This window comes from Harmonia axyridis, chromosome 3 (assembly GCF_914767665.1).
Source record: "Harmonia axyridis chromosome 3, icHarAxyr1.1, whole genome shotgun sequence".
NCBI classification, from domain to species: Eukaryota; Metazoa; Arthropoda; class Insecta; order Coleoptera; family Coccinellidae; genus Harmonia; species Harmonia axyridis.
Genome location: NC_059503.1, coordinates 16,510,944 through 16,534,815, shown reverse-complemented (window position 1 = coordinate 16,534,815; position 23,872 = coordinate 16,510,944). Strand labels below are relative to the sequence as shown.

The 23,872-nt window shown below is 36.1% G+C and overlaps 1 protein-coding gene across 4 annotated transcripts in view; it reads right to left on the bottom strand.

Annotated features, from left to right (window-relative positions):
- Positions 1-23,872, bottom strand: part of LOC123677072 (protein O-mannosyl-transferase TMTC1-like) — a 397,650-nt gene that overhangs the window by 174,705 nt on the left and 199,073 nt on the right. For 3 of the 4 annotated variants that reach the window (XM_045613516.1, XM_045613518.1, XM_045613517.1), the window contains 2 exons: positions 22,486-22,929; positions 20,156-20,402 (listed from right to left, as the gene is read on the bottom strand). In XM_045613516.1, the coding sequence (XP_045469472.1) occupies positions 20,156-20,402; positions 22,486-22,579 (341 nt within the window). In that variant the 5' untranslated portion in view covers positions 22,580-22,929. The remainder of the gene's footprint in view (positions 1-20,155; positions 20,403-22,485; positions 22,930-23,872) is intronic. The other variant, XM_045613519.1, reaches the window with a different exon arrangement.

The window sequence follows — 23,872 nt, the reverse complement described above, 5'->3', positions numbered from 1 at the left end:
GTTAAATTTCAGTTCGAAGTATTGAAAATCTCATGACGTAGTCATAATCCCCTTCCATGAAAAAAGCCATGGCCTTAATGTTGAAGCCTGAAGCTTCAAGGCATCCTAGTAGTTTGAGAAAAAAACACTTAGCACCATAATCCTTCTTTCTCTCCTCCCATATTCAACCCCACAACACGAGCGGGCAATTTCAATAGGAAAACTTCCGCAATTTTCCCCAGTAATTATCATTCATCTTTGCTATTCGGCTTGACTTCGAACGGCAGCTGATAGGAATTTTTCAATAATGCGCTCGGGTGGTCTCTCGTATTTAATTAATTTCCCTGATATTCAACGATGTCTGCCGAATCGAATTGGACCTGTTCGTTTATTTTTTGTCGGAATCCAATATGTTCCACCATTTCTCTGTGAGGGAATAATGGATCTGCTTAATAACCTTCATTATTGACTGGATAGTGCATGCGAGTCGTGGTCGTTTACGCGTTCCATCAGATATGTGGAAATCTATGTTACGGAAATGGGCGGTAATGATCTCCATAAAAATTAGGGAATGTAATGTTGGTTTATTTGGTACTAAGGAACGGGCATATCGATATTCGAGGTATCAGTAAAGAAACCACGACATTACTGATAAATGGGAATTTGTGATAGTGGTTACTGTTTTATTAGAAAAGTATTGATCACGCATTGGTTCAGCTCATAATGAAAGCACTCGATGTACATTTTGTCTTTCTCATAAAAAAAACTTCGAAGAGACATGATTCAATGGAAAATTCTGAGCGTGACAAAATGGCGAATGCGCGATATAAAATATATAAGTGAATAATCAAGGTAACATTCCACTATGCCGAAAAACCTTCGCATAAGTGAAGTCAAAAACTTCTCAATGATTTATGGTGCCATGATGAATAGTTTTGTGATGATTAAGACACAAACAGACAAACCTTCGTACTATCAGATTTAAAAATCGAAAGATTTAGTAGATGAAAACAATTTGGCGTTCTGAAAAGTATCAATAATTTTGAGAATTATGAAGCCACTTGAAGTTGATGGCCAAAGTCCCATAACTTCAATATAAGTTTGAAATTTTTTAAAGAAATCAAATATTCACTAAATTATATAATATATATTGGTATCATTTTGATATGGCAAGGTAAAAAATATGTTCTTGGAGGAATTAATGGATGTTGTCCAAGATAGCTTCACGATTTTCATATCTTTAAGGTCTAAAACCCATTTTGGAGCATTGGCATAGACCTAATATTAGACGCAAAGAACAAAGTCGAAAGGTGTTAAATCACAAGATCTCCTTGGCTAATTGTATTCACCCATTCAAAAAATTTCATGTCCAGGAAACTCATCTGGTAAAATTGGGGATATTTCGTTGCTTATGTGGGACTTAGCGTCATTTAGTTTTGAATGAAAATCCTTCAAATCAATATCGTCCAATTCTGCCTTGAAAAAAGTCATGGGCCCAATCACACAACCAGCCCAAAAACCACTCTAAAAAGTGGCACTGTAAGGAAGAAAAGGTTTTTCAACAAATATTCTTGGATTTTTCGAGCTCCAAATGCGACAATTCAGTTTATTAACATAGCCTCCAAGGTGGAAAAGAGGTCATTAGGTAGTGAAGATGATTTTTCGATGAGAATCTGGATTTTGTTATGCATTTCAAGAACCCAATCAGCGGAAATAAGACATTGGTGGTGATCGATGGGGTTGAATTGTTATATTAACTGAAATTTAAAAGTTTTTATGCGAAATATGGTTTAATCTAGCTTGAGGAATTGATTCCGAAGATCGACGACGAATCGAAAACCTAAGCTTTTGTCAACACTACGGGCTTGAGCAACAATATCTTTGAAATGGGTTCATGTATATTTGTTGATTTTGAAACTGTTTAGATATAAAGATTGTTACTGTCAGGCACAAACCATTGGTTTAATTGACAGTATTTATTGAAAATTATTGTATTGAATTTGGTAAAATAAATAACATTGATTGATTGATTGATTGATTATTATGAAGCGAAGCTCTCAGTTTCAATTCTCTCTTCTCATCTCTCTTTTGTCTCAATAGCTCAAATTTTATCACTAGTTTCACTATTGCCGGCCGAAAATGTACTTCACTACGACTCAAAATTTCTTTAGTTTTGCTTTTCTTAATTTTTGTAATGAATTTTAATAGTTTCAATGCGTTGTTGAAGCATTAAAGTTTTTACTTGTCAAATAACAAAAGATGAAAGTTTTAAAAGTTACAGCTTTCCAGATAACGGGCTATTCAAAATGATACCCTTCATCATTATAATAATATAAATTGCTGCTGTTTATTTTAGGTTATAAAAGATATAGTTAGTTAGACTGTGTTTCATAACGTGTATTTGGAAATGAGAGGTTCATCCTTAGGAGGGAGGGTGATTTATAGAATAGAGCTCAACGTTTTTTTTGCTCCGGGCGTTTAAGAATCATAGAAACTTTGATCTCTAAAATAGTTTAAGCATCTCAATCTAAAACACCTTTCATAAAGTAGAAATCGATTATTATCAATGAGGTGTAATACAGGGTGCGGCACGGAGGGCGGACGTTTTTCAGATGGGCATAACTTTCCCCCACTGAGGACGTTAAAGGTCGTGCTGTTACCGTGAACTCAGAGCGGTACGTCGAAATGATCAACAACTTCTTTATCCCCGAATTACGACGGCAACGTGTTCCAATCCGACGTGTGTGGTTCCAACAGGATGGGGCGACCGCCCACACAGCCAGAGCATCAATGGACGTTATTCGCTCTCTCTTCCCTGGTCGCCTTATTTTCAGGTTTGGCGATGTTCATTGGCCTCCCCGGTCCCCAGATTTATCCATATGCGATTTTTTCTTATGGGGACACCTCAAGGCTAGAGTATACGAGACCAAGCCCCGAACTCTGGACGAATTGAAAAGGGCTATTCGCGTGGAAGTTGCCCAAGTTGAGAGAGCGATGTTGGAGAGAGTCTACGCGAACTTCCAAGAGCGCCTCCAGCACTGCATCACCGATTTCGGCCACCACATGCCTGATGTGATTTTCCACACTTGACTGTCTCAAACGCTATTTCCTTGAGAATCTGATTCCATCAATAAATGTGTTTTTGAGTAAAAATTAACGCTTTTATTATTTTTTTAAAACCATCCATCCTCCGTGCCGCACCCTGTATTAGGTCGTAGAGATTCCTAAACTTCGTTGATGAGATGGACATAGAAGAAAGAATTCTATTTCTCGACATTGGAAAATAGATGAACGAGTTTTGTCAACATCTTTTACATACTCATCTCAGTTAATTTGGTAGTATTCGAAGAATATCGACTATAATAGAGGTATTCCGTATGGTTTCAAATCATTATCAGATCGACTCTGTGGAATTCGTATGGTGCAATCCTTGTAGAATGGCATCGTAGCCGATTCGATCAGCAAAGTTAATGAAGTGTATAAGGCAGGAATTTCTGCTTTGTGTTTATAGTAGAACATAAAGAGGTATTCGACACCAACCCTCTCTGGGGTTTTCCATAGTGTTAATCAAATTTCGTATTCGATTCACTTAAGCTCAGGCATATTCAATTCGAGGTGAAAAGGAAGAAGGATGCCAGGAAGTTGTGAAAAAATATTGGAATTTGACTTCATAAAGTCAGAACTTGACCTTTGTCAGTGAAATCTTCATTTTCTATATTACCATGTGGCCTATTTGTTTTCAATTAATAAACCTTTTCGCTGGAGAGGCACTTTTTTATAGGCGGTGTCCTAAATGTAATATCCTAATGAAAATTATTTTATTTGATAATGATGGTATTTTAAAATGTATCGAAGGTAAATTTTCTGAAGAGAATTTAAAAAGGATATTGGAAAAAAAATCAATATTTCCATAATCATGAATACGATAGAGTTGATATGTTGTTGAGCTTTTGGTTGATAGCTTTATCAGAAACATGAAAAACAAATAGGGAATAATTGACTTGAAGTCAGGAGCTTCTAAGTGCTTGTTCATTCGTTCGACAATTGCACTCTTGAAAACAACATGCATACTGTTTAGTTGGGTGGATCCAAGGATGTAATTCTTGTATGAACGAACGAACGCTCAAAAGTCCTTCGCGGCTTCACGACAGTGCTTTCCTCATTTTATTCATTTCCATAATCATTAGGGAAAAGCATTATGCGTCAGAAATAGAAGCATTGAAGTTCAGAAGGCAGCTGAAAGGCAGTCAAAGGAGTTTTTTTCTCATATACCCATTACCCTCTTATGCTCACAAGATCGACTAATGTATTTTCGATTCTGAAACGGAACTTTTCAGCGCAATGTTGTTCTTTCTGTCAGCATCGCTTCTATAATTCCCTACCCTAGTAAACAAACTTCGTTCAGTGTGTCCTTGATGTTTTTCAATTACCCCTCTCGAAGTTTTTCGTTTCAGCTCTCTGCATATTGTAGGTAATTCGTTTTTAAAATACCTTCGTTTTCTATTTCGAAAGCTGATTTTTGTGAGTGTTTGTTCAGACTTTCAGACGCAATTCTCATTACTCGGAAATATGCACTTTTTTCATGATATCTACATAGGCGTACAACTTTGCTTTCGACAGTTTTTTTCGAAATTCGAGGCATTATTGTAAAAAACTGGTTATACATTTACAATTCAAAGTATGGTCCATCGTTAGCTACTACTTTCTCCCATCTTTCGGTCAGCGTACGAATCCCGCTTTGAAAAAAATTGTCATCTTTTGAAGCGATCCAATATTTCACTTCTTCATAAAACCGGAAGTGCTGGTCAGACAAGCTGTGCGCCATTGATCTAAACAAGTGATAGTCCGAGGGGGCAGAAGAATACGGCGGGTGGGGTAAGACTTCTAATTCATCGTTTCCAAGTATGTCTTGATCACTTTCGCAACATGGGGTCGAGCATTATCGGAACGTTGTATTGCAGGCGTTTGTCTTTCAATGCTCGGCTCAAATGCATTAATTTCGTTCAATAACGATCACCTGTGATTGTTTCAGTCGGTTTTAACAACTTATAATACTACTACAGCTCGGAACTTGAATACCGTGAATAGGATTAAAAAGATGTTTGTTAAAATATCGGATCATAGAGATGAATTTGTATCGAGATATTGAAGATTAAGAGACGTTACTCTATTTTATTATTGGAAAAAAGATCGTTCAAGCAAGGCAATGGCTTGATAAGTAATCGGAATCTGGTCTATCAACAAAAACATTGAAAAGGTTCACCAAGGGAAGGAAATTTAGCAATAATACAGAAATAATGGCCGATGTTGAAGCCTTTTCCGAAAGTAAAGACGAATCTTTCGACAGGAAAGGTAGGTAGTTATCAGAAATTCAGAAGATTGTTGAAGTAGATGTGTTACTCTTTAAAGTGACTATGGTCATGGAATGACGCCAAATTTATAAAATTTTTACTGTGTGAATTGTTATTCGCTTCACAAAAGATCCGACTAGGTTAAAATTCATATTGTATGTGTCAGATAATCGCACGGCAGCTTCTTATGAATTAATGAAGGATTGTGAACCCAACGGTCAGATAAAATAAACAACAATTATGATATCATAATGATTTGAATTTCATATAATTCTATGAACAGTTCAGTGATCTTCAGCAGCGCATAATTCAACGAGTATTCAGAAACATCTGACGTCTGTGACTTCCCAGAGATGAATATAATTTATAATTCTACATTACAAGACGCAGAAAAAAAAATTCAATTGAAATGCGCCTTCTATGTACTATCAATTGATGTCTAGTCGAGAATCTTTTTCCTGCTTAACATTTTTCGAATAGGATTTCCATCAAGGTACTTGTGCATATTTTATTATGTTATTCAACATTCCATCAAATTCTGTATGGATCATCTTGACAGTATGAATATCCCACGATGAACGCTGTGAAAATATAGCTATTCATTCAATATATTTTCCGAAATTACGCCTCTACGTAAATGCACACTTCAAAAAAGAGGTTCACCACTTCTGAAAAAGCGAACCTCATTAGCGACATTGATTTTTTGGTCATGTTATGAAGAAGTTCAACACGAATTTATGAAAAGAAAAATGCATTCGATGTGTGTTAGGAGGCAATAATCAAGTTGCCCATTCACGTGGATCATTATCCAAGGTGTTATCTGCTGTTAACCTGCTGCAGTTAATTACAAAATCACGTTTTTTTTCTGAATCAAGCCTAATTAGCGAGAATGCCGACCGTCTGATATTCAACGTTTTGCCGTTATTAATTAAATTTCAAGTGCTACACGATGAATTGAATAGCAATTCGGCAAATTAATTTGCGGAAGAGAAGTTTCACTAGAACATGGCATAAATTCATTATACAAAGCTTGTGAATCCAGCCCGGCAAAGTATCTAGACTGTGTGAGTTTCAATTAAAACGTACAAATACGTCGAAAGGGGACTTGAAATAATATTCTGGATTGAGAGATGAACCATTCAAATGGTTAGAGGAAACTCACTACGTAATGAGAATAAATGAGGAAATGACGTGAAGTGGGGCCAGCGGTGGCATCGTGCAGCTAAAAAGTTATTCGCACATCAATAAGAATTACTTTGGATCTAATTAGTCTTCATAACTCGGTTGATTCTTCGTTTTTTATATTCATTATTCCTCAGCGAAGGAGCTCTTTCCCTACCGTTAATTCTCTTGAAAGAAGATACTGCTCGGGAAAAATATTATATTCAGTTCACCTATTTTCATTTCAATGAATTTATTGTGAAGAATATTTGAAAGGGGTAAAATTTTTTGATGTAAATTTTGAGTTTTAATCGACTATTTGAATCAAGTTTTCAACTGGCAGGAAATCATAGCAACGGCTGGTTTCTCAGTAATGAAACTCCTTACTTTTCGTTATGCCAGGAAGATAAAAAAAAGGGTTTTCAAACTGAAAAATTTCGTTAAGTTAATTCATCTTGTCTGTTGGTAAAAAACGAAATAGCTACATTTTATTGAGAATTGGTGAAATTGTCTCCGATATTAAATTGAGTTTTTTATGGCTAATATACTTACTGACAAAGAAACTGCAACACTCAGAATGAAGTGTTTAAATTTAAAATTTTTTGAGTTAAAACATAGATAGTATAGCAGGTAGTAAATGATTCTTTTTGGAGAAAAAAAACGTGAAGGTTTTTTCATGTGAACAGTTTTTGCTACTTGAATATTGTAGTCGTTTTTTGCAAGTTTTTTGAATTTTACAACTATCCAGCTGTTCAAGGAGATCCATAGTCTTTGTTAAGTTGTTGTTAAAATGCCTAGAGTACGTGTACGTGGAATTTATCGCCAGCTATAAGTGAATTTGAAAGAGGTCGAATTATTGGTCTACGGAAGGCGGGGTTGTCATTTCGAAAAATCGCTAACTGCACGAACAGAAACCCAAGTACTGTTATGAGATATTGTTAAGCGTGATTTGATAATGCCCAAAATCAGAGAACAGTAGTCACCGGACATAGAAGGGGCACAAATCAAGTTCAAGACTAAGACTAATGTCCATTAGAGACCGATTTACGACAACTCGGTCTTTGGCTGATGAGTGGTTAGGAGAACAAGGCGATCCTGTAACTGTCCGAACGGTTTAGCGCTGTATAAGGCCTTTTGGACTGCAGTATTATCAACCTCATCTTGTGTTACCTCTGACGGTTGAGCATCGCCGGCAACGATTACAGTGGTACAGAGAACGTAAACATTGGAATTTGGAATAGCATCACATCTTTTTTCTGATGAATTTCGATTCTCCTTGGGTACACATGGTGGCCGAAAAAGGGTTAGAGAAAGACGTGAACCCCAGTTTGATGTTGATCGTCATGTACACCGGACACTAGGCGTTATGGTATGGGGTGCTATTGCACTTGCAAGTAGGTCACCTTTAGTCTTCATTTGAGGTAACAGGACAGCGCTGCGTTACCTTCAAGAAATAGTCTAGCCATATGTTCTCCCTCACCGTAACCGGCTCGAAAATCCAATATTTCAGCAAGGTAATTCCCGACCTTATGTGGATCGTCTTCAAGGCTTGTATGACTACGTTCAAATTCAGCAAACCATCTTTCTACTATACTCATTGAAGGCAAAGACTCATTATACACTTCAAACATTAATTCATAAATTTTATTTGCTTTTGAACCTTCAGAAAATACAAATTCAATAACTACACAATACATACTTTATTTTTCCCATTGTAAAAAAAATACTGTGAAACGTCAATACTAACCGACTGGCTAGAAAGAATTGACAGATTAAAATGAAACTTAACACACGTTCGAATGAAGAGTGTACCAATATAACAAAGAAAATTATGATTGAAGACACTCAATAATCTAAGTACTGCCCTGGAAATATTAAGGATATCATAAATTCAGATCAATTTCCTTGAATCACCCTGTACCTCCGATACTATCAGTCTTAAGATACACTACTAGTTACTCCTCCAAAAGGCCTGTAAAACCTGCATTCACCACTAGGCTATGGCCAACCACTCATGTTACACCCTGTATATCTATATGAAATATAAAATAACCACTCGAATGTCTAATTAGCGATAAAAATTTTCTGGAACCAATTCACTGCTCTACCTGTTATTTTTTTTGAACCGCTTCAAATAATTCCATATTGTAGAGAAAAACGTTCACCCCGTATATTTTTCCCATCAGACCCGATCAAGACTTATTACCCCAGAGTATCGGTAATTTTTCCATTTATATGCTCCAATACCATCAAATTCATTGGTTTATTTTTTTGCAGCCGCATTAATTCCTATTGAAAACGGTCCATTGAGATCCGATGCTGCTGCTGGAAATGAACAAGGCCTCCTTGAGGATCCCATTCGACATAAAGAAATTGCCCGATGATTTCGTAAGTAAGGCGAATTTGGAATCAAATTACGTGACCAGAACCCGCAACTTTTTTCGGGAGTTTGTTCCCGCGAACGTGACCAATTAGCCTTGCTCGGGGAGCGCATTATTTCCGCTGTAGAGATCAAATAGTGGGAAAAAGTTCCTCGAGGTTGAACGCCGCCAGAAGTGAAAAACTTCGTACGATCCGGAGGTTCAACTCGATATTTTCGAACGGAATAAATGTGAGTGATTCAACGATATTTTCGGCCTGGGGAGAAAGTCTGGGCTCTGGGGAATGCTGCTCTGAGGTGACCTTGACAGACAGAGTTGTTTGGACGTGTCTTTTCCATGGCTACCTCAGAAATGAAATCTCAGCTACTTTCATTCCTTCTCAGTCTTTTTACCCTCGGGAAGATGTAGTGATACTATTCAGTATGTGCACGAATTTGCTGCTTTCATGCAATTCTATCTTGTGCCAAATTTTTTGCTCCGTCTATTGAGTGCCTAGTCATTTCCTTCAATCTATCCGTCCATCTCATTGGAGGATCTAGTTCTTTTTCCCTCGACTACTAGGTTTTCCATTTCCTCCGTTCTTCTTGCTATATGTCCAAAGGAGCTCAGATATGCTTCACCTCGTGCTTCATTAATTCGACCCAGTAGAAGCTTTTTGATCTAGAGTTTTTGTTGAATGAAAATGTCTTTGTGTATTTTCCTGTTTTTCGTAATGAACATTGGTTGCTTCATGAGGTAAGATGAGAAAAGTGGACCCTGCATATCCGTATCTCTTCTTGTAGGACACTGGGTTTCCTGTTCAGAAGCTTTAGGGAATTCAATAATTTGTCTGCTCTCAAGAACGTTTACTTGTCAGTGAATTGAAATCCGCTCCAAACAGTCACTTGTAATGGATGTAATGATGATTCGTTTATGGCTTTAAGATGAGCTTCATCACTGCAACACGATTCTTTGCTATAAAGGGTAATCAGGCATTTTCAAATTGGCCCAATCAGCAACAATGCGACGTGAACGTTGGTTATTAAATTCTAGCATGACCTGTATTTTATAAACACTTACGTAAAATTTTCCACGTAGTCGATGGACAAGGGCTAACAAGTTGAGAACGGCGACGTATCGATATTTCAGCGTCTTCTTCAACACTTCTAGCTGCAGCAGTGATATTCTCTTCGGTACGCACATTTCTTTGTTTTGATGGTTTTGAATCGAGAAACGTAAAATTAGTACGAAAACAATCAATAACAGCACGAATTGTTTGTGTTTGCTCTATGAACTTCGTGAACAGATTTACTCTTTTCAAAGTGAATTTCTACAATTTCTATGAGTTTTCCTGAAGCTACATGATTCATGCTGAATTGTCAAACCTTACTGAATAGAAATATCAACACTCTATGGCTATTTCAACTGTCAAACCATCGAAACTCCCCATGAGGCTAAATATACCTACTATAGACATATCAATGGTACCAACTGTTACAAATGGAATTTATTATATATTCAATAAAAAACTTGAATCAAAATCAAAAAGATTTCATTTATTCAGATTTTTTCAGGAGGCATGCTCACAAATTGACGAATATTCACAAGCCTTCATTTGTCAAGATCTGAGCTAACTAAAACACGATATTGAATAGCTTCTAAACTCTATTTTAGTTTATATACCTCACCAAAGTTTTAAGGGTAGGTGTGTACATCATAGCGGATGACAAAGCATAAACTCAAACAATGTTCAACGCCTCATGACCATGCTGTGCGATGTAACCGTCTCAAGTGAGAAGAGTAGATAAAACGAAAATTGTGTGGCTAAATGCTCTTTGATACACGGTGAACTTGCATGAAAAAGTGGTTAAAAATATTTCCAAAACAAAAATTATAATTTCATCAGGAACAACTAAAAACCCAAACTATGAATTTTCGAAAATTTCATTCCTTGATTCTTTGCTTTGAAAATCCATGAAACAAGCTACGAGCTTGTAGGCTCATTGCAGTCCAATAACTGATTTCGTACCTATTTCGAGAATAACGCCCAGCAGAATATTTCATACCATTTTAGGATTGTATACACAACAGAACGTTAACTGTAGAAATTTAGGGTGGAAAAGAAAAAAAAATTCCAAAGGTTTTCCATTAAAAAATTTTTGTTCATATACAAAATAAATATTTTTGGGCGTACATTAATAAATTTAAATTTCATAATAATAAATATTATTGCAATTAAATTATTAAGCCAGGATGAACATGTGGCCCATTCTCATTAAATATCTATAAATGCAATTCTGGGGAAAGAATAATTTAGAATTGAAATTTTCAAGGTTGATTAATAAAAAAATTGTCCCCATTAATCAGCCATGTCTGGCATATATTATAAGTATGAGATGAAGAATAAAATTAAACGAAAAGAATGTTTTATATACAGAACTTCATGCTTCTAGCATATCTATTGTAGATAAGAATGCAAAACACTCTTAAGAAAAATAAGTGCCCTAAGTGTTCTGATCAATCGAAATAACATAACATATGTCCAGAAATATTGAAAATCTGATGAACTTGAGGAACCTAAATTGAAGACAAATTTTGATGAGAATATTGTGATTCCTGCCTAGTGTTGGAATTGAAACTCTTGTTGAATTCTTCTTCAGCAGCTGTATGAAAATAAACGGAAAGGAACCATAACAAAGGAAACCCTTCAAGAAGACGTCCGTAGGGAGGCTTTTGATCATTTCCTGACAAGAAAAGAGATAGCAAACGATGTGAATTCTCCCGTACTGCTCTTGAAAATTTTACATAGTTGCCAAAAATAATTGTGTTAAAAAAAACTTCCAATGTGCATATCATTTCGTTTTACTTTCTGTTATTTTTCTGCTTGATGCTCCATAAATGGCACACGATAGATTCTTCCAAACAATTATTTGAAATATGAAGTTTATATTTTTTTTTTCTACATGAATCAAGAATTGAATTTAAAGGTTGCTTCAAGCACTGGTCGCGGTGGTCTCATTTTTATATTTCCAATAATAAATTCATTCAGTAACGGGTTGAAATTCAAATCAGCCTTATAATTTTTGGTCATATTTTTCAGAAACTAGAATAATACGTCTATGTTAAAAGAAACTAGGTGAAACATAAAAAAAAAATCGATAAAAGACAATTACTTGGAATTAGGAGATTTTTAGCCGCCTAATGCGTCATTTGAAATCAAAGAACTGTAAATAGCTACATATGAGATGTGATTTAGAATTATGCCACTGAACATTCAGAGTTTCTGGGTTTTTGTGTCCTAGAGTCAAACTGTTTATACAGAAACGTTCCTAACCATAAGGTTAGAAAATATTTCTATTTAAATTGTAGAAATATCGGTCATGGAAAGATATAGCGTTAGGGAAACATGCGTTCAAAAAGAGGAAGTCTCCTAGTAATCACTCAGAAATGAATGGTAAAAATATTCTCACGAACCAACATTTCAAATTCCCATTTCATTATTCAGCTCGTTTCAACCAGAAGTTATGAATCATCGCCCACATTCAGCAAATGGTTCCCGAGATTGAGTAGGTTCCTTTCAAATACATTATCAAACCCATTTACTCAATTTTAAAAAAAAGATCATACCCTCTGCCTCATTATAAGCACGTGAAAACCACATTCGCATCTGTCATCACGACATCCAAACGGAGTTATAATGGATGTGGCGACCCCTTTCCGTGCCCGGGCACACTAATGAAAATATAAAACCCAGATCTGATCTCGATTGCTGTATGTCATTTCCTGTCTGGGGGGAAAACTTGCCTTGATCTCCGAAAAACAGAATGAATATCAACTGCTCCATATACGCCCGAATATCAAGAGCGGGCGGTAACTAATGGACGCGAACGCCGGGCGTTTTTAGTTTGGCGCCCAGTCTGATTACCGGGGCGTGGATGGAATTATCTGATAATTCGAAAAATCGCATAACCTTAATTTTCAGTTTGCCTTGGAGCTCAGATTACTTCATTTCGGTCGGTCTCCCGTTGGTCAGGTAATTGATGAAGGGTTGAAAGATTCGTGAAAACACGCTACAAGATTCACGATAATATATCTCGCCACTTTCCGAAAATGTATTCAGTAAGATGAGAAAGGTATTCTGTGGAAAACATCTCAGTTTACAACTCAAGATCAGGTTGTTAAAGTGTTACGTATTGCCTGTGCTCTTCTTTGGAATGGAAGCTTGGACAATAAAGCAGGATATTAGTAATCGCTTGGAGGCCTTCGAAATGAGGACGTACAGGATCTTCAGAATCTTCAAGATAAGGTGGATAGACACTACCAAATACAGAAGTGCTTAAAAGAATGGGAAAAGAGAAGGAAATACTGAACAAGGTAAAGATTGGAAAGTTGCAGTATCTTGGTCATGTGTTGAGAGGGGAGGAATATACCTTATTGCAGATAAAGATACCGGGAAGAAGGAAGATCGGAAGAAGGAAAATCTCCTGGTTAAACAACTTGAGACAATGGGGCAAGTGCAGTTCTGTTGAGTTGTTTAGGGCTGTAGTTTCAAAAATGAAGGTAGCCATTTTGATAGTCAACCTTCTGAGAGAAGATGGCACCTGAAGAAGAAAACTTTTCAAAAATTATCTAAGTCAAGTAATATATTGTTTTTTTTAACTATAAAATCTCGTTGAGTATCATTTATCGGCCATCTTTATTCAGCAGCTGAATATTGAAGTAACTCCGCCAATTGATGGGTCGACGATCAGGCCCTGAAGCAGGATGTCAACCCCCTTCAAAAGTCTCAAATGCAATAGGGTTCTAGCAACATACAATATTGGTGTTTGTCTATTTTATTCATGGATGTGCTGAAAAATGTATGTTTGAGGTTCGTTTGGGTACAAAAAAATTGAGTTTCTGTACGAATCCTGAAAGAATTGAATCATCTCCACCCATCACTTTCAACGAGTTTTGAATAATGTATGTGTGCATATCTCGATATGGCCGTTCTTTTGTAGTAAGACATGGGTACACTGTATAACTATTAATGTGAATTTCCGCCATACCTTCTGAAAGGTGTTTAATTCGATTATTTAGAATTGCTAGATTCAAATTGAAAGAAGCATTCTATTACAATGATTTTTTTTTCAATTTGTTCAATGTTTTCTATATTGATTTTTCTGGTATCTGTAAGATATCTCACAAGCTCAAGTCGGTGTAGTACGAGATGTAGTAATCTAGTTGAACATATTTACAGACCAAAATACATATAATCCAAACAAACTTTTTCGAAGGTGCAGAATAAAGGCATTACTTGATCAAGACTCGTGTCAAACGCAACAAGAATTGGCAGGATCGTTGGAAGTGACGCAACAAGTTATTTAAAAACGTCTGAAGGTCATTGAAATGATTCCAAAACAAGGAAATTGGTTGCTGTACGAGTTGGAGACGAGAGATGTTGAACGACGTTTGTTTGCCTGCGAACAGCTGCTTGGAAGGCAAAGACGGAAGGAATTTCTGCATCGCATTATGACTGGATAGAAAAAATGTGTTCATTACGATGATCCAAAGCTCAGAAAATCATGGGAATATCCCGGCCATGCTTCCACGTCCATGACTAAACCAAATATTCGCGTTTTCAAGGTCGTGCACAGTATTCGGTAGGACTAGCTTGGCGTTGTGCATTATGAGTTGTTAAAACCGACTGCACAATGATAGGCGACCGTTATCGAACGGCATTAATGCGTTTGAGCCGAGCATTTAAAGACAGACGACAGACATGATGAAGGCATGACAATGCTTGACCCCATGTTGCGAAAGTGCTCAAAATATATTTGGAAACGTTGAAATGAGAAGTCCTCTTCTACCCGCCGTATTCTCCAGACGTTGCTCCCTAGGACTTTCACTTGTTTCGATCACTGTCTCACGGTCTGGCTGACTGGCACGTAGTAGAAAATCGGATGGAATCGTGGGTCGCTTCAAAATATGACCAGTTTCTTCAACCCAGGAATCGTACGCTGCCCGAAATATGGGAGAAAGTAGTGGCCAGCGATGGACAATACTTTTAATCATAAATGTAACCAGTTTTCTTGAATGAAGCCTCGAATTTTGGAAAAAAAACGGTGGAAGCAAAGTTGTACGCCTATGTTGCAGAAAGCAAAAATGAGCTGAACTATAAGATTTTAATCAGCTAGAAATAAAAACAGCTTTCTTCATCTGACAACATTATATTTTTCTTCCTAAGGTTGATTTTTTGCCTCAAAAATGATGGACAACATTCTGAGAATCTTTTGTCGTGAAACTTTTTCCTTATTCCAATGTTTCATTGCAACTCTTGCTATCGTGAACTATTCTAATCTTTTTTTAAATTTTTCGTATTTACTTACGAAAGAGATCGAGTGTATGGCATTTTTGAAAAAGCAATCTAATCACCTTTAATCCAAGGCGTCACTCAACTCACTTCCTATTTGAGATTTCAAGGATTGCTCTCATCATGCTCACAGGGTTGATACAAATTGATTGGAACCAACCGTATAAAATTGCTCCCAACCGAAAATGTAAACCTCTTTTTGTATTTTTCTGTTTTTGCATTGGGGCGAAGCTATTGAGGGTTGTAGCTTTTCATATTGACACACAGTATATTTTTTTATAGTTACTAAACAATTGACTCATTTCATACATTCAATTCTAGATGACGTCCAAAAATATTGTTGCAGAGCTGTTTTAAATGAAAGAGGATGTTCTGAAGTTCACTCCAAAATGAAACACATATGAAAGCCTAGAAGTCGATTATTGGTTTCGGTCTTTAATCCCCATTTTCGGTCTATGTCGCGATCCAAACCTTCTGGATATTTGGCTAGCGAGAGACCAACAGATACGAGAGTATACAAAATGAAATAACGTTTCTGGCCAATAGGCACCTATATGGAAAACCGCTGGCGCATTTAGCTTCTCAACGGACCAAAATCGGATGAACTGGTAACAAGGATCTCTCACACCCTAAATTAGGGGAAGCGGCAGGATCCGGCGGCCGCCAAAGTCCGACGCCTGTCAGTGAGCGCACAAGCTAATTACAGAGGTGCGGATAACATAAACAGATAACTTCATGAATTAAATTACCTGCTCCATAATTTATTTGTTGCATTACACATACTCTGTACGTTAGAGATCAAATTGCCTTATTCGGCATATACCTACGTATTTACAAAGCTATCTGATAAATTTATGCCTCACTGGGTGAGTGGCATGCAAATTGTTTAGGTATAAGATCAGCGGCGTTCGGCAGAGGGAAGGCTCAAGGGTTGTAACTACGAACCGAGATAATCAATAGAGAAGAGTGAACGATATTCCAAATTTGAAATTGCAGAACTGAACATACATATATTCATATGAGAACAGACGACAAACTGAGTGATCTCATGAAAAAACATTATTTTTCGATCATGTTTTTGAATTTTTCAAATATCCAAAACGTTGATGAAAATTTTTCAAATATTGCTATGAGTTCTGCAGTGCTCGTGATTTGGTGAAAACATTCACTGAATTGTACCAAAATCATTCCAATCTTTCCAACTAATTTTCATTTATTACAATGAAAATTTTCTCTAATAAAATGTGAATTTTTTTTTCTCGAGAGCTGAGAAGAAAATATATTAGAATCAAAAGCAATAGAGTGAATAATACTTCAATCTCAATTACTTCACTGAAGGCTTCATAAGCTATATACATTACAATTATGTATAATTCTGGTTTGGATATTGAATTATAAAACTAGAGAAGTAATGAATCTTAATTACTATCATTAAACACGAAATTTGCTGGGATATAGTATGGAAATATCAAGTAGTTTTGTTTGGAAGGTTAGCAGATAAATTGAGGCTCGGTTAGCTAATATTTTAATTTCAACTTGATAGTTCTGAAGACTACTTTTTGTTATACTTTTCTTTTAATATTGTTGATGGAATACAACTGGTGATTTGCTCACTCATATTATTTATTTGTTTTCGATCAGCTAATATTTCAATTTCAACTTGATAGTTCTGAGGACTCCTTTTTGTTGTTATTTTTTTTCAATATTGTAGATGAAATTCAACTGGTGATTTGCTCACTTATTTAATTTATTTTTTCTGAGTATATAAAAGAAAGATTGTTACGAATTGAAATAATTCCATCGAATCAGAAAAAACAATTTTACTAAAGAAGATACGATTTCAACCTTGCCTATCATAGAATGCAAATCTCATTTCTTTAGTTTTATATACCCCATCTGATTGAACAATCACCTAGATAGCTCTCAAATGATAATTTTTGATCTTTTGATCCGGATTCTTGAAGTTTGTGGGCATGTCATCAATTCTTGCCCGAATGGGTACATTTTGATTCATTGCGTATTCGAAGAGTAGGTGGAATATCTGATGTTTCTATTTGCAATAATACAAAATTGTTTGAACATTTTGTGAGTTGAATAAATGGTCATAAAAACCACTATTCATCAGAATTTGAAATGAGCTTGAATGAAACTGTTGAAATAATTTTTCGTTGATATATTATGTGTTATCTTCATCGATATCTCGGCAAAAAAATAATAAATCATAGATTTTCTCAAAATTACTTCTAGCAAACACAACAGTTTACTTTCGTCCAGCAATGTTAAGAAAAACTACAACAATTTTTTTATCAACAAAAACAGATCGAACTGATCATATTATTATAATTATTGTTAATGGAGTGAAACCTCAATTTTCGATCCCTACACCCACCATGTGAGCTGTGCCTCCAAACAAGATTACATGGATATTTGAGTACTCTCTCCAATAGTTAACGTACAGAGAATGCGATGCGTTATTCCTGTTTGACATTAATGTAATTAGACCACGAGAGACTCTCGTGAGTACGGTGGACTCAAGTGCGGCAAACACTTGTACTCGCCTTTGATCACTCCGTCTGTGATGCGAGTTCGAATGAAAAATGAAGTGGGATAATTCCGCAGTTATGAAGTAAGTGGAAAGCTCACATATTCACGACTGCCTAAACGTGAATGACACTTTGAGTTCGAACCCCTTTGATGTTCTTTTCGCAATCGAGTAAAAAGCACATCAGGCCATGAATGACTAATGCGGGTCTATTATGTTGTTGCTTCCGGAAGGATTAAAATCAACAATAGGCTAATTTATACCCATGAAAGTTGGGAAGTATTTCAATACTGCGTTTTGTTGCAGAAAAAACATTTCTTCCATATTGTGCTAAGGTTCTTGGAATATGAAGAGGACATTTTCATATTCGTAATGTGCTTGTACAGGATGTTTTTGTACATAATGTTAGGTGTAGTAAAAAAAAATCATAAAAAAATCCAAAAGATGTGTTTAGTTATCTGTATCTCAATTCCGATCCGGTTCCACTGGATGGCTTTAGAAAGATGAGATTTCGTACTACAAAAACTTTTCTGACAGTTTTGTGATAAGTTGACTCAGTTTTGTTTCAGTGCTCGTGAAAGATGGACACTAGCTGAGCTATATTCAAGAGTTTTTCTTCGATAAAGACGAAAATGCAAGCGGTTGGAAATGTTAGTAGTGTTTATGATCCTGATACTGTAACAAACAATTACGCGCAAGTTTTGTGTCGTCGATTCCGTTCCAGTAATTTCGAGGTCAAGGATGCACCACACATTGGAAGGCCAATTGTCGAAAGTATCGATAAAATCATGGATAATATGGAGTCCGACCGTCATGTAAACACCGTTTCGATTGCCCAAGAGCTAGAGATCTAAAATTTTCCCAATAAATGGCTTTAGTTATCTGAATATCGTGTCCAATCGAGTTCTTTCGAGTTCTTTTAGATGGCGTTGGAAAGAGGAGAGAGATATCGTAATACAGAAACTTTTGTGATAGTTTTGTGATTAGTAAACTCAGTTCAGTTCGAACGCGCGTCAAATATGAACACTAGCAAAGGGAAAAAACGTTGTTTTTTACAGTTTTTCTTCGATTAAGGCGAAGAAGCAAGCCATGTGGCTGAAAATGCAAATAGTGTTGATGGCCCTGATACTGTAAAAGTAAATCAAGCGCAATTTTAGTTCCGTCGATTCCATTCCGCTAATTTCGATGTCCAAGATGCACCTCGCACTGGAGAGCAAAAAGTCGAAAATCTGGTTGAAATCATAAACAATGTCAAGTCAGACGGTCATGTGAGCAGTTTCGATTTTCAAAGAACTGAAGTTTGGAACCATTTGCATAAGACTGGTTCATGAACATTATCGGGTCCAACCATCATGTAAGTACCGTTTCGATTGCCCAAGAGTTAAAAATTACACGAAAAACCGTTTGAAATCATTTGCATAAGGTTGGTTACAAGAAGAAGCTCGTTGTATGGGTACCACACGAGTTTATGCAAAAATACCTCATGGACCGGAAATCCATCTGAGAATTGCTGCTGAATCGCAACAAACTCGACGCATTCATTTTTGGAACGATTGGTGACCGATGATGAAAAGTGGTTCTTTTACGACAACGTCAAGCTAAAACGGTCGTAGTCCAAGCGAGGTGAGCCGGCGGAAACGGTAGCCAAGCTATGATTGAAGACCAGGAAGGTTTTGCTGTGTGTTTGGTGGGATTGGCAGGGAATTATCTACTATGAGCTGCTGTCCTACGTCGAAACAGTCAACTTGGAACTATACTATCAACAATTGGACCATTTAAAAGAAGCAATCCCCCAGAAACGGCCAGCTTTAGCCAATAGGAGAGGAATTGTGTTTCATTCGGACAACTCCAGGACACACGAATCGATAGTGCCTCGCCAGAAGCTTCGGGAGCCTGATTGAAAGGTTCTTATGGATCCACCCCATATACTTGATACCAAGTGATTAACATACTTTTCTGTCCATGACGAACATAGTACTCACTTTTTCAAGAAAGAAAAAGTACTTTCATAGAAAGTTATATTTTGTCAGCGATTACCAAAGATGAAATGTCTATCGTTTTGCTCGCCATAAAAAAAAATCATTGACATTTCTATCATCTTTGACTGTAGCCCTTTTGGAATTAATGAATATAACTCGAATAATTCTTCAAATAATGAGATCTTTCCTTTCAGTTAGATAAAATTTGTAAAACCATATAATAAAGCATGTCATTAAAAATTCACATCAACAATAATATCAGTCTTACTCGTTACGCGAATAACCATCATCTATGTGGAGGATAAACCAAAAACGCCATCCGAGCAAAGATATAACAATGAAAAATATCCCGCATTAAAGGCGTATACCCACAGATAATAATACAAGCGCCATTAGGCCGAAACTAGCAATAAAAAAAGATGATAACATACCTGAATGTGATTGTAGTGAGAGGACGATAAGACTTGTGGCTGTTCATTTCCGCCATCGGTGTACCCCAGAAATCATTTTTGAAAACGTGTCCGATAGGATTCAGGCCGGTAACGTCCTTGTTTAGAGTCACGGCAGGGATATCGTCGTGGACGAAATCCCCGCTAAGCCCATTAAGGTAGCAGGCGACTGCGGCAGTGCTTACTAGGGTGTATATTGGCCATGAACTGGGACCTTTCTTTCCATCCCCTGCAAAGGAATTGGGCGGTTTAGTGCATTTCATCCAAATCTGCCTCTCTATGGAATAAAACTTCATTTTATCCCGGGCCTTTTTTTAGGGTTGATTTTATGGAGGTGGGCGGTGATATAAAGGATAGGCCAATATATCCCTTTAATAATTCTAGCTGTTATAAAAAATGAACACGTTCCGTTAATCAAGAGTTTTTTATTTTATTTGGGGTCACACAAATAAGGGTTTTATTTTGAGAACGGTTTTCCTACAACTGCTATTTCTCATAGCGCACTGAATTACAAAATTATGTGTTGCTCATTCTGTGAGAAAAGTTATTTGTTTTACTAGGCAGCAAAGTAGTGAATTGACTGTTGGAATTTTTATTTTCCCCGATTGTATATAATGACATTTGTAGGACATTGTTTTGCAAATCATTATAACTCCACAATCTTTTTATTATTCTTGTTATAAATTAAAACAAAATTGGATAGAAATTGAAATTATTGGAATGGTTGACAACTTGAAATTTCTGACAGTTTTTTGGAAAATATCGGTATCTTTATATTGTCGACCGTGAAAGCGACTCAGAAGTATTTACTCTTCCAGGAATGAGGGAGGTGGAAAAAATATTGAGTTGCCGGAGAAGTCTCAGATGAAATATAAGGGAAATTACCTATTTGCCCATTTTACTGAATTATATAAAACAATGAAGGGTTTTTCTCTTTGATCTGTTCATTTCATGTTGTTAAAAGTATTCTGTAATAATTAGTAATAAATGTTTTGTCAAAAAATTTCAAAAGTTTTGTCCCAATGAAAATGATCATTTTGCTGCCTAGGCAGGAAAAGAATTACTTCGCTGATTGATATGTGCCTGCAAATTTTATATTTGCTAACAATGGGAGAAAATGGTAAACTAAGCAACGATTGAGGAAAGTTTAACATTTCTCAATAATAAGAAAGTTTGTGGCACCAGACTGAAAGGCGAGTCAAACGTACAGTAACATCGTCATATTTTGACTGAAGAGATCATCATTCTACTTTTTGACCCTGGAAGGTAAAGTATTGCAATGTCAACAATAAATTACTTTTCCGTCCAACGGAGGGAAGATTGTTGCCAAGCAATGATAACTATCAACTATTGTACTTCATGTCGGTCATACTCTCAGAATAATAAACATAGAGGTAGCAGTGAGCAAATTTCGTCCCAAACATGAACTATCTAATTTGACATGAAGCGCTCGGAAATGAAAACATACTAGTGATACAATATTTCACTCAATTCGCGAGTTCCTCCACAAAGAACGCACTTCTTATATCCCAGTAAATCAAATCAACATTTCATATTAACTCAAAGTAGTCGAGATATATTGAAATAAATACCTAAATATATCAGAAATTCAGAAAACAAACTTCAAGCGCGCCATACGACGTGCAACAAACGATGACACTAGTAGAGCAAAAGTTGCCAAACCTTGGATTTCAGCAGATAGATACAGAAAATAATAAATAATCTGCTCATTATAAATTCGACAATTAGGAAAAATATAAAATTAAAAATATGCAAATTTGCAGATTTAATTGAGAATCAATCAAGTAAATATATTTCATTAAATATAATATATATTCATAACGATATAATGAAATTGTGGATTTGAAAATATATCACAATCCTTCAACATAGTCTAACCATGTTGGGCACATGCAAAAATTACGTATACTTCCTCTTTCTATGTTTATTACTCCATGATTATAACGATCGTTATTATAAATCTGTTGGATCTCCAGATTTTTATGAATTTGAAAATGTTTGAAAAAAAATAACATATTTTTTTCGGAGGAAAAATATTCATATTTTCAATGTGTTATCAATCAAACTTTTCATTTCAAATAGTAATATGAATATTTCCGATATTCACTCATATTTTCAATATCTTTTTCCTCAACTCCGATTTTTCAATTCAAAAGATTCAAACCTATTGTAAATAAATATTTTCAATATCTTTTTCCATAATCTTAGATTGTTCAATTCAACAGATTCGAATCTGTTATAAATAGGATTGAACATTATTTCCTTACATCTATACATATTTCCACACCCACCTTTGCAATTGCTCCCGTGATGATGAATCGGCTTCATTATATTCTCCCTTTCAGCCAGAGCACCATGAATGACAACTGTGGGACGTCTCCGCATGTCGCTTAGCGATCGTGTAGGGTGCCCCCGCCTTTCTTATTAAGCCAAATGAATATTTATTCCTGATTTTTATGAAAACCGCCTCGCTGAGAGAGTCTCATCTCGTTAATTTCACTTATTCCGACCGTCTTCTATGCTCGGCTCTCCGCGAACCGCACCGAGAGCGATGTATTTTCACTGATTACACTATTTTCCGGCAGTCTATTGTTGCCGCCGAGGTGACGGAGTCCACTGGAGAACTTGATTATCTCAGGACGCATTTAATTAATTTACGAACTGGGTTCGATCAGTTAAGCTAAATGCAGCACTGCTTCCTTTGTTGGATTTCCTCCGAACAGCGGGGTGTTCTGCTGTAACAGAATGAAAAATGGGGTTAGTATCTGCTGAGAACTAAATTACAAGTACTATATGGCTGTGGTTGGGATCAGATTGAATTTGCAAATGCATATCGTGGAAATAGTATACTTTAGAAAGATTCACAATAGATAGAATAGTTGATATCTATTTGAGGTTTTATTGATTAATTAGCATCTTATCAGATATACAAACATAATGAAAAACTGAGTACCTTTGTTAGATGTCTAAGCTATGGAAGTCAGCAACATATTTTTACTAAATTCACTAAGGACACCAAGCACTTAATTAGGAAAAGTGACCTCCTTTCGAAATGGCCGAATTTTCAAATGTTATAATTCAAGTGATTCTAAACAAAAAGCTCAATAGGCAGAAGTTGATCTATAAGCTAGTTTGGCGCTACGGACCCCTGAAAACTCTCATTTATTCTCTATTGTTAAACAGTACAAATCGTCATCCTGGATAATCATCAGTTGTTTTAGTAATCAAGATGTGATACTATTAAAAGCATTGTTCTTTGGTTTTTTTACATTTGGTAAATTATAGGTACATTGTGTTCAGCTACTCACAATTTTTATTCGAAATTGGTTATAAATCGCCTTAGCGATCTATAATCAAAAAATTTTCATGGATTTCTTCATTGTAGATCGCTAAGGCAGATCGGTTAAGGCTAAGATCGAATTATTGAACTTGAAATTGTTACTACCTAGCTGGAACATACTGTATAGATAATCAAATTGACTATATGTTTTAGGTTTAGTGAAAGCCTCTGAGTTTTCAAGATATTTGACATCTCCCAAAATTAAGAAAATTAATCACTTTGCCACTCTTTTTCCTGACAACACTCAAAATTGTAGAATCTTTTCAATATGTTCTTCGGATAGTATTCTTGGATGGATGCGATATCGAATATGAGCTATGATTTTTGAGGCGCATGCA